This window comes from Phalangium opilio, unplaced genomic scaffold (genome assembly GCF_054372755.1).
Source record: "Phalangium opilio isolate 3A_F unplaced genomic scaffold, DU_Popi_V2 ptg000041l_1, whole genome shotgun sequence".
NCBI classification, from domain to species: domain Eukaryota; kingdom Metazoa; phylum Arthropoda; class Arachnida; order Opiliones; family Phalangiidae; genus Phalangium; species Phalangium opilio.
The window spans coordinates 8169649-8185735 of record NW_028324165.1 but is presented as its reverse complement, the minus strand read 5'-3'; the positions used below and the strand labels follow the sequence as shown (position 1 = coordinate 8185735).

Here is a 16087-nt window from a genome sequence, read left to right as displayed (position 1 = left end):
ACGTGACCATAACGCTTTGGCGGGCAGGCTGGGAAATAAGGATATTTTTTAAACTAGTCCTTGGGACCAGTGACCCCTCTAGTCCCCGAAATAATTAACTGGTCTCCGGACTGGTCCCAGCCTTTTTTCCCAATAGATTTGCAATTAATAAACTGGTCCCGAGGACCAGTAACCCCCACTTTTTGAATTAAAAAACTAGTCCAAGCAATTAATAAACTGGTTTTGGACCAGAGGAAGTGTGCTATTTCCCAGCCTGTTGGCGGGAATTTTTAAACGCAGTTCCGCCATATGTTTCGGTAAAAAAACACGAAATTAAGTTAAAATCTTATTTTATTCAACTAAAAACCGGATAAAATTACAATCTTTTAATTATTCTAGCCAATTCTTGTAATTCAGACTGATTTCTGTTAAGATAGAGATTTGCTTCCCATAACATTTTGACCAAAACTTTTGTATCAGTCGTTTCGGAAAGAACTATATCAGTCAAAGGGGGATTTATTCGAAAATAAGGAATTCCTAATAAACTACACATTGTTTGACCTTGTTCTACAGCCACACTTTCTAAATCAGAAATCTATGAAAAACTTAATAAATTAGGCCAGTTTAGGCTTAATGATAATTTTTGACCTATAATACATACTTTATCACTGAGATTAACGTTTTGGGAGTACATTCGATGTGGTAAAAGCCCCGAACCGAGGGAAATTAACCCTCTGATAATATATTCATCATCCTCATGGTTCTAAAACCAAAATTATCAATTAAACCTTACTAATTAGCCTTATTCCTGATCAGCGCCACCTACCCATAGCGGCGACTTTGAGAACTACTGTAAGCGGCAAGCCAATCAGATGTCGCTAAAATCTGGTGACGTCACTGACTGGCACTCTCGGGTCTTACCAAAAATGACGTCACCAGATTTTAGCGACATCTGATTGGCTTGCCGCTTACAGTAGTTCTCAAAGTCACCGCTATGGGTAGATGGCGCTGATCAGGAATAAGGCTAATTGATTAATAATATGCCTTACAATTGCTTTGAAGGCCAAATTTTGTTTATGTATCTCTGTTAAGGCATCCGTAATTGGATTAGTAACAAACCACGCCCCCATTTCGTGTTTATCAGGATTATGTTGATAAATTGAACAACAAGCTCTGGCAACTTGCCAAGCTAATTGCTCGGGATGATCAAAGCACATATCTGCTTGTTGTTTAAGAATACTTCGAGGTGATGTGTAATTTCGAAATAAACGAAGTTCGGGTGGTTGTCTATCGCTAAAAATACCCGTTAATAAAACCCTGAAATCCATAAATAAACCCATCAGTTACAGACAAAACATTTAGGCCTAAATTAGTCCAAATCACCTTCCACTAATTTCAGCCAAAGTTACACGTTCACCAAACTCTCGTTTTAAGAAACAAATTAACGCGTCGTGATCTACGTTCTTTCCTGGCGCGAATATTTTATCTTTTAGCTTGAATATCAATCCTCGACATGCTTGTAATGGTTTGCCTAAAGATAGTGCTAAAGCTAAAACGCCTCCAAGTCCAGTTCCAACGATTAAATCAAAATATTTCAAGACACTCGTTCCCATAGCAGCTTCTAAAGCTGTCAAAATTTGAATAATCACTAAAACGCGAACACCCCCATCATCTAATGATAAAATTCGACATCGACGTTTATTTGAAATTGGTTTAGAATTGGCCAAAACGATACTGTTTGTCGGTAGACCTAACAGACCATCAAATACTGGAGAAAAAAACATTCACTTTAATTAACTTAAATGTGTTAATTAGTTATAGGCTTAGGAGTGCACTTCTTACATCTAGGAACTTCAATTTGTGATAATTTTTGAGGCGGAATTCCGTTCCAATTACTATTAATTGAACAACCCCTTGAACAAATATCCTGTAAAGTCATGCAACATCTTTTGGCGTTCATGGAATGTAAAATAAACAAGATGAATTCCTGATTGGCGAAATTTGCCGTCGCTGTTAAATGTAACGGCGTCAAGTTATCCCTATTTTTTATATTAGGGTTTGCCCCAAATATTAGTAGAGCTTTGACTAAATAAGGATCGCCAACCTTAAAAAGAAAAATATGGTAAATTAGGCCTAAATAGACCTATTTATACATTAAAGGGACTGTAAAGAAGGCATCGGCAGGTTGGTAAAAATTATTTGAAATACGTCAGAGGCACGTGACCAAGGAGAGGCGTGGTTCAAAGAAGCTTAGTTCGTTTTATTTCGAAAACCACCACTTCATGGAATTGGCGCTGCAATCTCGCGAAAAACAAGGACTAGATGTCCAGTTCCACTCCATGAGAAGCCTTTGTATCTTGGCATCACGTGATGTCTGTGACGTATTTCAAATAATTTTTACCCACCCGCCGATGCCTTCTTTGCAGTCCCTTTAAGCCTAAATAGACCTATTTATACGTTAAGCCTAAATAGACCTATTTATCAGTTAAGCCTAAATAGACCGATATTTATACGTTAAGCCTAAATAGACCTATTTATACGTTAAGCCTAAATAGACCTATACGTTAAGCCTAAATAGACCTATTTATACATTAAGCCTAAATAGACCTATTTATACGTTAAGCCTAAATAGACCTATTTATCAGTTAAGCCTAAATAGACCGATATTTATACGTTAAGCCTAAATAGACCTATTTATACGTTAAGCCTAAATAGACCTATACGTTAAGCCTAAATAGACCTATATTTATACGTTAAGCCTAAATAGACCTATATTTATACGTTAAGCCTAAATAGACCTATTTATACGTTAAGCCTAAATAGACCTATTTATACCTTAAGCCTAAATAGACCTATTTATACCTTAAGCCTAAATAGACCTATATTTATACGTTAAGCCTAAATAGACCTATATTTATACGTTAAGCCTAAATAGACCTATATTTATACGTTAAGCCTAAATAGACCTATATTTATACGTTAAGCCTAAATAGACCTATATTTATACGTTAAGCCTAAATAGACCTATATTTATACGTTAAGCCTAAATAGACCTATTTCTACGTTAAGCCTAAATAGACCTATTTATACGTTAAGCCTAAATAGACCTATTTATCAGTTAAGCCTAAATAGACCGATATTTATACGTTAAGCCTAAATAGACCTATTTATACGTTAAGCCTAAATAGACCTATACGTTAAGCCTAAATAGACCTATTTATACATTAAGCCTAAATAGACCTATTTATACGTTAAGCCTAAATAGACCTATTTATCAGTTAAGCCTAAATAGACCGATATTTATACGTTAAGCCTAAATAGACCGATATTTATACGTTAAGCCTAAATAGACCTATTTATACGTTAAGCCTAAATAGACCTATACGTTAAGCCTAAATAGACCTATATTTATACGTTAAGCCTAAATAGACCTATATTTATACGTTAAGCCTAAATAGACCTATTTATACGTTAAGCCTAAATAGACCTATTTATACCTTAAGCCTAAATAGACCTATTTATACCTTAAGCCTAAATAGACCTATATTTATACGTTAAGCCTAAATAGACCTATATTTATACGTTAAGCCTAAATAGACCTATATTTATACGTTAAGCCTAAATAGACCTATTTCTACGTTAAGCCTAAATAGACCTATTTCTACGTTAAGCCTAAATAGACCTATATTTATACGTTAAGCCTAAATAGACCTATTTATACGTTAAGCCTAAACAGACCTATATTTATACGTTAAGCCTAAATAGACCTATTTATACATTAGGCCTAAAAGGACAATATTTACTTTAACTGCAATGTGTAAAGGTGTAGAACCATCATCGGAAACCTCATTTGGATTTGCTCCACAACATAATAGCGTTACCAAACATGATAATTGGTTTTTAAGGACAAAAACATGTAAGGCTGTATAACCTTCATTGTTTTTGTCATTCAAATGACACCCGAAGTCTATAAGAGCCTCTAAACACTGAAATGATTGAAAATTAGCGAACCTAATTAAAATTAACGAATAAAACACAATTACTTGTGGAGTTTTTGCCAAATGCAAAGGAGTTCCCCCATACTTAATTACGTCGGAGTAAAATTGCATTGGGTCTCCACATATCGGTTCATCAACCTTATCTCTGATTTAAAAACGTTCTACGTTATAAAATTTCCGTAACGCTTTTCCGAAGTAATTGCTTACTCTGTAATTATAGATTCCATAGCAAAATCCATTCTTGCCGCATTTTGCGGAACTTCTGATTGTATTTGATTAACAGCCATTGTAGCGTTAGCGTCAGCTCCGGCGCTTAACAACTCAGTAATACATTCAGCGTTATTTGCCATACATGCAATTTGTAAGGGTGTGTGACCATCAACGTTCATTTTATTAATTAAACTAGGAGTTTCCCAATAAAGTAGCGCTTGTATTATATCTTTTCGGGTATTAGCGGCGTAATGGAAGACCGTATTCCCTTTTTTATCAATGGCATTCAATTGAGCATTTGCGTGAATCAACATTTGAATCACGTCTGGTCTTTGGGCTTCAATAGCGATATGAATCGGGGCTGCTAAAGTTTCGGTACATAGTTCGTTGACGAGTCTAAATAACTTCTACAATTAGACCACTGTTTCTTAAAGGCCGACCTCCAGCGAAAAGAGTTCTAGCGAACTGAAAACCGAGCATCGAGACTATCAATGGAGCGACCGTGCCGATTTTCGAATCCCCGCTGGGGTAAAAGATGGAAGGGTTCTAGCTAACTGAAAGCCGTGCAATGTGGTTCTAGCGAACTGAAGATGAACAATAGAGAATTTCCTTCGGGGGAAAGCAAAAATTCGAGAGGAAATAAATTTAAAAGGATTTCTATTGTTCATCTTCAGTTCGCTAGAACCACCACATTGCACGGCTTTCAGTTAGCTAAGAACCCTTCCATCTTTTACCCCAGCGGGGATTCGAAAATCGGCACGGTCGCTTCATTGTTAGTCTCGATGCTCGGTTTTCAGTTCGCTAGAACCCTTTTCGCTGGAAGTCGGCCTTTAACAACTTCTCAAGGGTTTTACCTTGAAAATTCTGCGTTTCTAAAACATTTTGTCCATCCTAAATAAGAAGCTATATGAGCGGGAGTCCAACCCGTATGTTTATTAGCGATATCGGTTAATTCCTGAAGACTTTCTTTCTTAAAAATATCGGGAACGCTAGTTGCAAAGATCGGTAAGATCTTTTTGAGGAAAAGGTACATGTTGGTCGCTTCTGGTTTCATCTCAGAGCGGTACAAACTGACCATATATTAAAGGATTATTTGAGATTTTGAAAGAAGCGCTTTGGGAATTATTACACGAACCTAAATGCGTGAGGCAAACCAGGATTGGGGTTTTCATAATCAACCTCAAAGAAATATTTTTCAGTGGTTAAGTTTCGTTTGCATAGAAGTATATTTTCAAAGCGATAAAGTATTTCGGCCGCTGAAAAATCTTTCCCGTTAATTGGAATGACTTTGTACGGACTATCGGGTAGATTTGTGGTGGGTTTGGGTTTTGTTTTCCTAGCAGGACCACCAGTACGATTTGGTGTAGGTTCGATGGGAGCATTAACAAGTTCAAATTTAGCGTTGAAACCTAAGTCAACTAATAAACGTCTTAAAGTACACACGGTTTGGAAGTTGGGTAGAGTGGGATCCGCGTTAATATGTTCCAATATTTTTTTACAAGATGGTTTCTCCGTTGCGGCGACAAAGTCTAATACTTTACGACTAATCGAGTCTAAGACTCTCTTGTCAAATTTACTGATTCTTAAGTTTTTACCAAAGTTATTTCTTTTGACAACCCGTTCTTTAAATTTACCACCGCACTCTTGGTGTTCTTTTTTAACACGCCATACCGTAAATGGTGAAACACCAGTCATTTTAGCCGCTTGTTTAACTAATCTACCCAACGCTTCTTTGGGATATGTTGATATCAACGAGTTTAAGACATTCATAATAGTTTGTCTCGTAGCCGCGTTTAACAATTTACCTTGTTTCCCCATGATTAAATTAAATTAAATCGGCAATCGTAAAAATACTAATTAAATTGTAAACAAAAACAACAAAGCATAACCATGATTTTATTATTGACAAGGCCAAGGCTTAACAAATATTATCAAAATACCCCTTATAAAAGATTCAAACGAATTAAAAACTTCAAAATTAACGCTATTCGTTTAAAATTCACGATTATGTGTTGAATTTATGTGTGAAAAACATTCCTAATTACTAAATAAATCTAAAACTTAATTTGTAGCCGTAACAGTAGGCGAGATTAGCCGCCATTTTGTTTGTTTTCATGAATCTGTAGGGAGTGTAGGCTTAGGGGGAGGAGGGGGGCAAAGCATAACCATGATTTTATTGACAAGGCCAAGGCTTAACAAATATTATCAAAACACCCCTTATAAGAGATTCAAAGGAATTAAAAACTTCAAAATTAACGCTATCCCATCAAACATCCCTGGCTATCCTTTTAAAATTCACGATTATGTGTTGAATTTCTGTGTGAAAAACATTCCTAATTACTAAATAAATGTAAAACTTAATTTGTGACCGTAACAGTAGGCGAGATTAGCCGCCATTTTGTTTGTTTTCATGAATCTGTAGGCTTAGGGGGAGGGGGGGGGGCAAAGCATAACCATGATTTTATTGACAAGGCCAAGGCTTAACAAATATTATCAAAAAACCCCTTATAAAAGATTCAAACGAATTAAAAACTTATTTATTAACGCTATCCTATTAAAATTCACGATTATGTGTTGAATAATTTCTGTGTGAAAAACATTCCTAATAACTAAATAAATGTAAAACTTAATTTGTAACCGTAACAGTAGGAGAGATTAGCCGCCATTTTGTTTGTTTTTATTATTCATTCTGTAGGCTTAGGGGTAGGGGGGAGGGGCTGTGGATAAAAAGCGTTCGATTAAAATAAAAAAGTCATTAAAATATTCAAATAAAAATATATTTATTCGAAATTGAGTTGTAATTTACAACAATCAGTTCCGAAAAACTACTAATCGAAATGTGTAAATCGGATAGCCGTAATCATTACGAATATCGAGGGTCAATTTGGTACACTCGTGATTAATAATAAAAAGTAATTCATGATTAAAAAACAAAACAAACAATGAAACCGGTCTAAATTGAATCTAAAAACATATTTTCAGAGCTGTTTAATTAATTTAGCAAGTTCTAAAAGCTCAGGTTGCTTGCTATTCAGATAAATGTTGGCTTCCCAAAGCATAGCTACTAATACTTTGGGATCTGTTTCTTCGGGGGAAACCATTTCCGTTATCGGAGGGTTAATACGGAAATATGGGATTTCTAAGAGGCTGCACATCGCTTGGCCTCGCTCTTCCATTCGATTTTCAAGATGGGCCGTCTTAAAAATTATTGTGGTGGAAAAGGTTTAGTGAAATTCTAAAGAGAAATGTTAATAACCATACCTTATCCATAAGTCTATGAGGATGCAAACGCGTTGGTAAAAATCCGGATCCCAATGATAAGATAGCTCCTACAATTTCGCATTCATCTTCATGATTCTGTTAAGGAAATTAGGCTTAACGGCTTCACTCGATTATAGGCCAAATTAGGCTTAGCGGCTTCACTCGATTATAGGCCAAATTAGGCTTAACGGCTTCACTCGATTATAGGCCAAATTAGGCTTAACGGCTTCACTCGATTATAGGCCAAATTAGGCTTAGCGTCTTTACTCGGTTATAGGCCAAATTAGGCTTAGCGTCTTTACTCGATTATAGGCCAAACTAGGCTTAGCGCCTTCACTCGATTATAGGCCAAATTAGGCTTAGCGTCTTTACTCGATTATAGGCCAAATTAGGCTTAGCGTCTTCACTCGTTTATAGGCCAAATTAGGCTTAGCGTCTTCACTCGTTTATTGGCCAAATTAGGCTTAGCGTCTTCACTCGATTATAGGCCAAATTAGGCTTAGCGTCTTCACTCGATTATAGGCCAAATTAGGCTTAGCGTCTTCACTCGATTATAGGCCAAATTAGGCTTAGCGTCTTCACTCGTTTATAGGCCAAATTAGGCTTAGCGTCTTCACGCGATTATAGGCCAAATTAGGCTTAGCGTCTTAACTCCATTATAGGCCAAATAAGGCTTAGCCCTTTCTCCCGATTATAGCCCAAATTAGGCTTAGCGTCTTCACTCGGTTATAGGCCAAATTAGGCTTAGCGTCTTCACTCGGTTATAGGCCAAATTAGGCTTAGCTTCTTCACTCGATTATAGGCCAAATTAGGCTTAGCTTCTTCACTCGATTATAGGCCAAATTAGGTTTTGCGCCTTCACTCGTTTATTTATACCAAATTAGGCTTAGCGTCTTCACTCGATTATAGGCCAAATTAGGCTTAGCGTCTTAACTCGATTATAGGCCAAATTAGGCTTAGCGTCTTAACTCGATTATAGGCCAAATTAGGCTTAGCGACTTCACTCGGTTATAGGCCAAATTAGGCTTAGCGTCTTCACTCCATTATAGGCCAAATTAGGCTTAGCGCCTTCTCCCGATTTTAGGCCAAATAAGACTTAGCGCCTTCTCCCGATTCCAGGCCAAATTAGGGTTAGCGCCTTCCACCGATTTTAGGCCAAATTAGGGTTAGCACCTTCACTCGATTATAGGCCAAATTAGGCTTAGCGCCTTCACTCGATTATAGGCTAAATTAGGCTTAGCGTCTTCACTTGTTTATAGGCCAAATTAGGCTTAGCGTCTTCACTCGATTATAGGCCAAATTAGGTTTAGCGCCTTCACTCGTTTATTTATACCAAATTAGGCTTAGCGCCTTTACTCTTTTTTAGGCCAAATTAGGTTTAGCGCCTTCTCCCGATTTTAGGCCAAATAAGGCTTAGCACTTTCTCCCGATTTTAGGCCAAATTAGGCTTAGCGCCTTCTCCCGATTCCAGGCCAAATAAGGCCCAATATCCCCCGTTTTTTAGGCAAAAATTAGGCTTAGTTATTACTAAAACTTGTTTGTAAAACTTAACTATAATGCTTATTGGTAGCATTAAAAAACATGAAATTTCAGTTCAGTTCATACCATAGCTTTTAAGGAAACATTCTTCTCATGAATCTCCGTTAAAGCATCTAAAGTAGGATTGCTTGAAAACCAAGCGGGTAATTCGAATTTTTCATGCCTATGTAGATAAGTTGTGCAAGCAGCTCGGCCAACCAACCACGCAAATTGACCTAAAAATATTACTATTACGTCTAAAAGCCCGCTTAAAAAGGTTAACTCCTGATAATATTACCAGGGCTATCAAATCCTATATCTGTAGGTTGATTTAGTATCGATCTAGGTGAAAGATAATTTCGAAAAACTCTTAATTCGGGTGGTTGTCGATCCCCAAAGATTCCCGTTGTAAAAAGCCGCCCAAATTTGATCTCGGAAAGTGTGACCATTTCTCCCAATTCCTTCTTCAAGAATTTATCCAAAACATCTTGATCGTATTTTCGAATACCAGTAAATAGTTTGTCTTTCAAACGAAATATAAACCCTCGACAATATTCCACAGATTTGCCTTTAAATTCGTTGTAAATGTCTTCGTTACTTTTGAATTTTATCGACGAAAAGACCAGTGGTGTGCGAGTACTCGGTAAGTAAATAATTGGGACTCGACAAGGAAATATTCGGGACTCGACAAGGGAATACTCGGGACTCGACTAGTAAATATGTGCGGCTCGACAACCAAATATTCGGGACTCGACAAAGAAATATTCGGGACTCGACAAGGGAATACTCGGGACTCGACAAGGGAATACTCGGGACTCGACAAGGAAATATTCGGGACTCGACAAGGAAATATTCGGGACTCGACAAGGAAATATTCGGGACTCGACACGGAAATACTCGGGACTCGACACGGAAATATTCGGGACCCGACAAGGAAATATTCGGGACTCGGCTAGCAAATACGCGGGACTCGGCAACCAAATATTCGGGACTCGACAAGGGAATATTCGGGACTGGACAAGGGAATATTCGGGACTCGACAAGGAAATATTCGGGACTCGACAAGGAAATATTCGGGACTCGACAAGGAAATATTCGGGACTCGACAAGGAAATATTCGGGACTCGACAAGGAAATATTCGGGACTCGACAAGGAAATATTCGGGACTCGACAAGGAAATATTCGGGACTCGACAAGGAAATATTCGGGACTCGACAAGGAAATATTCGGGACTCGACAAGGAAATACTCGGGACTCGACAAGGGAATACTCGGGACTCGACAAGGAAATACTCGGGACTCGACAAGGTTATACTCGGGACTCGACTAGGTTATACTCGGGACTCGACTAGGTTATACTCGGGACTCGACTAGGTTATACTCGGGACTCGACTAGGTTATACTCGGGACTCGACTAACAAATATTCGGGACTCGACTAACAAATATTCGGGACTCGACTAACAAATATTCGGGACTCGACTAACAAATATTCGGGACTCGACTAACAAATATTCGGGACTCGACTAACAAATATTCGGGACTCGACTAACAAATATTCGGGACTCGACTAACAAATATTCGGGACTCGACTAACAAATATTCGGGACTCGAAAACTAATACTCGGGACTCGACCGGTAAGTACTCGGGACTCGACCGGTAAATGAGCGGGACTCGACTAGCAAATACGCGAGACTCGCACACCACTGTACAAAACCCGAAAAATAAAATTACCTAAACTCAAAGCTAATGCCAATAAACCTCCTAACCCGGTTCCTGTAACCATATCGAAGAATTTAAGAACGGAGGAGCCGAGAAGGGCTTCTAAAATCGCTAGAATTTGAATAATAATCAGGACACGAGTTCCCCCACCATCCAGGCATAATATTCGGCAATGGGCTTTTGCCAAATTGCGTTTTCTGTTTGCCAGAATGGGACTTATAGATGGTAATCCCAATAAACCTTCAAACACTAATGAAAAAGACAGATTAAATTGTAATTGATACGAACTTCGGTCTTCGACAAGTTAATTCTTACGTCTAGGAACTTCTATTTGTGATAATGTTGGAGGTACAATTCCGTCCCAATTTCCGTCGATCGAACACCCTCGGGAACACCTCGGACACATACTTTGACACCTTTCAGCGTTCATTGTATGAAGGATAAATAGAATGTAATCCTTATTGGGATAATTTTCCGTAGAAACCAAATGACGCAAAGAAAATCCTTGAGCGTCTTTTATATTTGGATTCGCTCCAAATATGAGTAAGGCTTGTACCATAGAAGGTTCACCAACCTACGAGGAACAAAGTATATCAAAGAAATTAAGGTTAATTTAATTAATATTACCTTAATGGCAATGTGTAAGGGAGTGTTTCCGTCCGCCGCGATTATGTTTGGGTTTGCGCCGGAACTTAGCAGGGTTATGACGCAGTTTAGCTTATTCTTAGCAATAAAAACGTGTAATGCCGTATCCCCATCGTGATTTTTATCATCCAAATGACAACCAAAGTCTATTAAAGCTTCGAGACATTGAGGAGATTCGGCTAAGTGCAAAGGAGTTCCGCCTGATTTTGATAATTCAGTGTATAAAGTCATCGGATCGTCACAAACTGGATCATCATCCTTATCTCTGTAAAGTAACGATCATTTCAAGTTAGTAGTGATGGCTATGCATATAGACATTGATCCAAAGATGGTCACCCATGACATCATCAATATTTGGGACTCGACCAGGAAATACTCGGTTCGGGACTCGATCAAGGAAATATTCGGGAATCGGGACTCGATCAAGGAAATATTCGGGAATCGGGACTCGATCAAGGAAATATTCGGTTCGGGACTCGATCAAGAAAATATTCGGTTCGGGACTCGATCAAGGAAATATTGGGGACTCGGTCAAGGAAATATTCGGGACTCGATCAAGGAAATATTCGGGACTCGATCAAGGAAATATTCGGGACTCGATCAAGGAAATATTCGGGACTCGACGGGTAAACATTCCGGACTCGACTGGGAAATATTCGGGACTCGACTAGTAAATATTTGGGACTCGACTGGGAAATATTTGGGACTCGATCAAGGAAATATTCGGGACTCGATCAAGGATATATTCGGGACTCGATCAAGGATATATTCGGGACTCGATCAAGGAAATATTCGGGACTCGATCAAGGAAATATTCGGGACTCGATCAAGGAAATATTCGGGACTCGATCAAGGAAATATTCGGGACTCGATCAAAGGAAATATTCGGGACTCGATCAAAGGAAATATTCGGGACTCGATCAAAGGAAATATTCGGGACTCGATCAAAGGAAATATTCGGGACTCGATCAAGGAAATATTCGGGACTCGATCAAGGAAATATTCGGGACTCGATCAAGGAAATATTCGGGACTCGATCAAGGAAATATTCGGGACTCGATCAAAGGAAATATTCGGGACTCGATCAAGGAAATATTCGGGACTCGATCAAGGAAATATTCGGGACTCGATCAAAGGAAATATTCGGGACTCGATCAAGGAAATATTCGGGACTCGACGGGTAAACATTCGGGACTCGAGGGGGAAATATTCGGGACTCGATCAAGGAAATACTCGGGACTGACTCGACGGGTAAACATTCGGGACTCGACGGGTTAACATTAGGGACTCGGCTAGTAAATATTACAGCGGCGTCCATCTTGGATCAATGTATATCTGTACATCCATCACTACTCAAGTTTCCCGGACTTCTATACGTTCTTACTCTGGTAACGTTGTTTCAACAGAAAATTCCATCGGTTGATGATTAGTAGGATTTTGGTTCATGTCAGCGCCCGAGTTTAATAATTCACTGATGCACTCGGCGTTATTAGCTATGCAAGCAATTTGAAGCGGCGTGTGTCCTTCCATGTTGACCTTATTAATCAAAGACGGAGTTTCCCAATAGCATAAAGCCTGAATTATTTCCTTCTTCGTATTTGCCGCGTAATGAAACACCGTATTCCCTTTTTTATCCACAGCACTAAGCAGAGCGTTAAGGTGAATTAAAGTTTGAATAACGTCACTGCGTTGAGTTTGAACTGCTATATGAATTGGGGTGACCAAGGAATCTGAACAAACTTCGTTAACCATTCTAAAAAATGGTTATAAATTATTATTATAATTATATATTAATATGGGTTTGTGATTTAGGCTTAGTACTTTGCAAAACACTCATTCTGGAAGCATTTGGTCCATCCCATATAAGCAGCTATATGAGCGGGTGTCCAAGAAGGATTTTTATTTGCAATATCGCAAAGTTCTTGAAGATTATCTTTCTTTACGATGTCGGGAATACACGCTGCAAAATGGGGGATTATTTTCTTCAATAGAAGATACATGTTTGTCGCTTCGGGTTTTGTGTCAGAACGAAACAAGCTGAAATATTAAACTTTAAACTTGAGTACACTGAAATCAAGGATGATGGGAAATCGGAGAGAAATAGGCGCGCTAACTGCGGAACAGTTCGTGTCCGGTGGGACGCTAGAAATGGGGGAGGAATACTCGGAAAAATGGCGGGAAGGCTACTTCAGACCAATCACGTAGACCGCCCGCCATTTTCCGAGTATTCCTCCCCCATTTCTAGCGACCCACCGGAACTGAATGGTTCCACAGTTAGCGCGCCTATTTCACTCAGACGCTACTTCAAACCGCCCGCCATTTTTCCGAGTATTCCTCCCCCATTTCTAGCGACCCCCGGACCTGAACGGTTCCACAGTTAGCGCGCCTATTTCACTCAGACGCTACTTCAGACCGCCCGCCATGTTTCCGAGTATTCCTCCCCCATATCTTGCGACCAACCGGACCTGAATGGTTCCACAGTTAGCGCGCCTATTTCACTCAGACGCTACTTCAGACCGCCCGTCATGTTTCCGAGTATTCCTCCCCCATTTCTAGCGACCCCCGGACCTCAACGGTTCCACAGTTAGCGCGCCTATTTCACTCAGACGCTACTTCAGACCACCCGCCATTTTTCCGAGTATTCCTCCCCCATTTCTAGCGACCCCCGGACCTGAACGGTTCCACAGTTAGCGCGCCTATTTCACTCAGACGCTACTTCAGACCGCCCGCCATTTTTCCGAGTATTCCTCCCCCATTTCTAGCGATCCCGGACCTGAACGGTTCCACAGTTAGCGCGCCTATTTCACTCAGACGCTACTTCAGACCGCCCGCCATTTTTCCGAGTATTCCTCCCCCATTTCTAGCGATCCCGGACCTGAACGGTTCCACAGTTAGCGCGCCTATTTCACTCAGACGCTACTTCAGACCGCCCGCCATGTTTCCGAGTATTCCTCCCCCATATCTTGCGACCAACCGGACTTGAATGGTTCCACAGTTAGCGCGCCTATTTCACTCAGACGCTACTTCAGACCGCCCGTCATGTTTCCGAGTATTCCTCCCCCATTTCTAGCGACCCACCGGACCTGAACAGTCCCGCAGTTTGCGCGCCTATTTCTCTCAGATTTCGCATCCCCCCCATCATCCTTGCCGAAATTACTCTTAAGATAACCAAAATTTCATCATACCTGTAAGCATGAGCGGAAGTTGGAGTTGGATCAGGTATGGTGAAATCAACAGTGAAGTATATTTTATCCGGGGTTAAGTTTCTCTTACAAAGAAGCACATTTTCGGTTCTATAATGCACTTCAGAAGCCGTGAACTCTTTCCCGTTGACAGGTAGAACTTTAAATGGATTCTCGGGTAATTGAACTGGAGGTTTAGGTTTGACTTTTTTAACGGCAGATGGTTGTGATGTTCCAGATTCTGGATCATTCACCATTTGAAGTTCATAATTAGAATCGAAACCAAGGTCTTCCAAAAGGCCTTTAAACGTTCGCATGCTTTGAAAAGTTGGCAGCGTTTCGTCAGCATTGACTACTTCAAAGATCTTTTTACACGTTGGTTTTTCATTAACGGAAACAAAATCCAAAACTTTCTTAGTTAGGGCGTCTAAAACGGGTTTTTCGTATTTGCTCATACGTATTTTCCTTCCTAAGTTAAAACCAGGCTTGACAACCCTCTCTTTAAACTTGCCCCCGCATTGTTGATGCTCTTTTTTCACCCGCCAAACTGTTTTAGCCGATACGCCAGTCATTTCCGCCGTTTTTTTGACAATTCTCCCAAGAGATTCTTTTGGAAAACTGGCGCATAATGACGAATAAACGTTCATAATAGTCTGCCTAGCGGCAACGCTAAGAGTCTTTCCCATAGTATGCCTTTTAAACTCTTTCGGTATGTTAGTGGGCTCATCATCGAGAAAGTCAATTGTAGGTGCTGGTTTCTTTTTAGGTGCCATATCACAATTTAAATTTCCAAATTTTCAATAATAGGTATTCAAATTGAATCAATTAATATCCAGAAACCGACAATTTTCATAGATTACAGGGTTGAAAACTAAAATTGCATATTCCATGACGCTGGCCTCGGCATGGCTCCCCCAAAATTAAAGCCAAGGCTTAGCTTTGAACGTTCCGATCGAAACTTATTATTTCAGAACTTATAATAATTTTTAAAAGAATTCCGACTGACAACAGTTGGAAAGTCTTATATTCTTAATAAACTAACTGAAGTGTTTTAATATAATTAATTGTTTTACCATTATTTAATGAAAAATTAAAAGACAGTAGGACAAACTGTCAAACTAAATTTTTCCAAATCGACTCCCTAGCTAAAAGATGCTGCCATTGCCTATAGAAAGATCGATTTTTAATGAACTGAACTGATTTATTTCTTGGCGTTGAAAATATGATTGTTTATTTCGTAAACAAATAAATAAACATTAAATAAGTATACAAAACAAAGACAACATTAACACAAATTAGGAAATCTTAACGTTTTTTAGAAATACAATTTTCAAAGAAAAATTTCGAGCTATTAGTCCTCCTAAATACTGGTTAAGAACCATGACCCTACCAGTCTGTGAAATAGCACACTTCCTCTGGTCCAAAACCAGTTTATTAATTGCTAGGACTAGTTTTTTTAATTCAAAAAGTGGGGGTTACTGGTCCTGGGACCAGTTTATTAATTGCAAATCTATAAGAGAACAAAGGCTGGGACCAGTTTATTATTTAGCACACTTTGGGGGGGTCACTGGTC

General features: G+C 39.2%; 3 protein-coding genes across 3 annotated transcripts in view; 1 reads left to right on the top strand and 2 right to left on the bottom strand.

Moving 5' to 3' along the window:
- The window catches only part of LOC149679757 (uncharacterized), a 46101-nt gene that overhangs the window by 14677 nt on the left and 15337 nt on the right, over positions 1 to 16087 (top strand). The window lies entirely within an intron of this gene.
- LOC149679760 (85/88 kDa calcium-independent phospholipase A2-like) lies at positions 313 to 6327 on the bottom strand. The gene is made up of 10 exons (XM_089835597.1): positions 5323 to 6327; positions 5042 to 5257; positions 4185 to 4583; positions 4023 to 4122; positions 3783 to 3965; positions 1822 to 2083; positions 1363 to 1747; positions 1029 to 1296; positions 641 to 742; positions 313 to 574 (listed from the first exon to the last, which is right to left on the bottom strand). The coding sequence occupies exons 1-10, from the start codon at positions 6003 to 6005 to the stop codon at positions 356 to 358; spliced, it is 2817 nt and encodes a 938-aa protein (XP_089691723.1). The 5' UTR covers positions 6006 to 6327; the 3' UTR covers positions 313 to 355.
- LOC149679759 (85/88 kDa calcium-independent phospholipase A2-like) lies at positions 6951 to 15678 on the bottom strand. Its single transcript, XM_089835596.1, has 10 exons — positions 14518 to 15678; positions 13154 to 13369; positions 12717 to 13085; positions 11315 to 11597; positions 11003 to 11261; positions 10700 to 10936; positions 9265 to 9534; positions 9054 to 9202; positions 7449 to 7544; positions 6951 to 7384 (listed from the first exon to the last, which is right to left on the bottom strand). Exons 1-10 carry the CDS (start codon positions 15285 to 15287, stop codon positions 7166 to 7168), a joined length of 2868 nt encoding a protein of 955 aa, XP_089691722.1. The 5' UTR covers positions 15288 to 15678; the 3' UTR covers positions 6951 to 7165.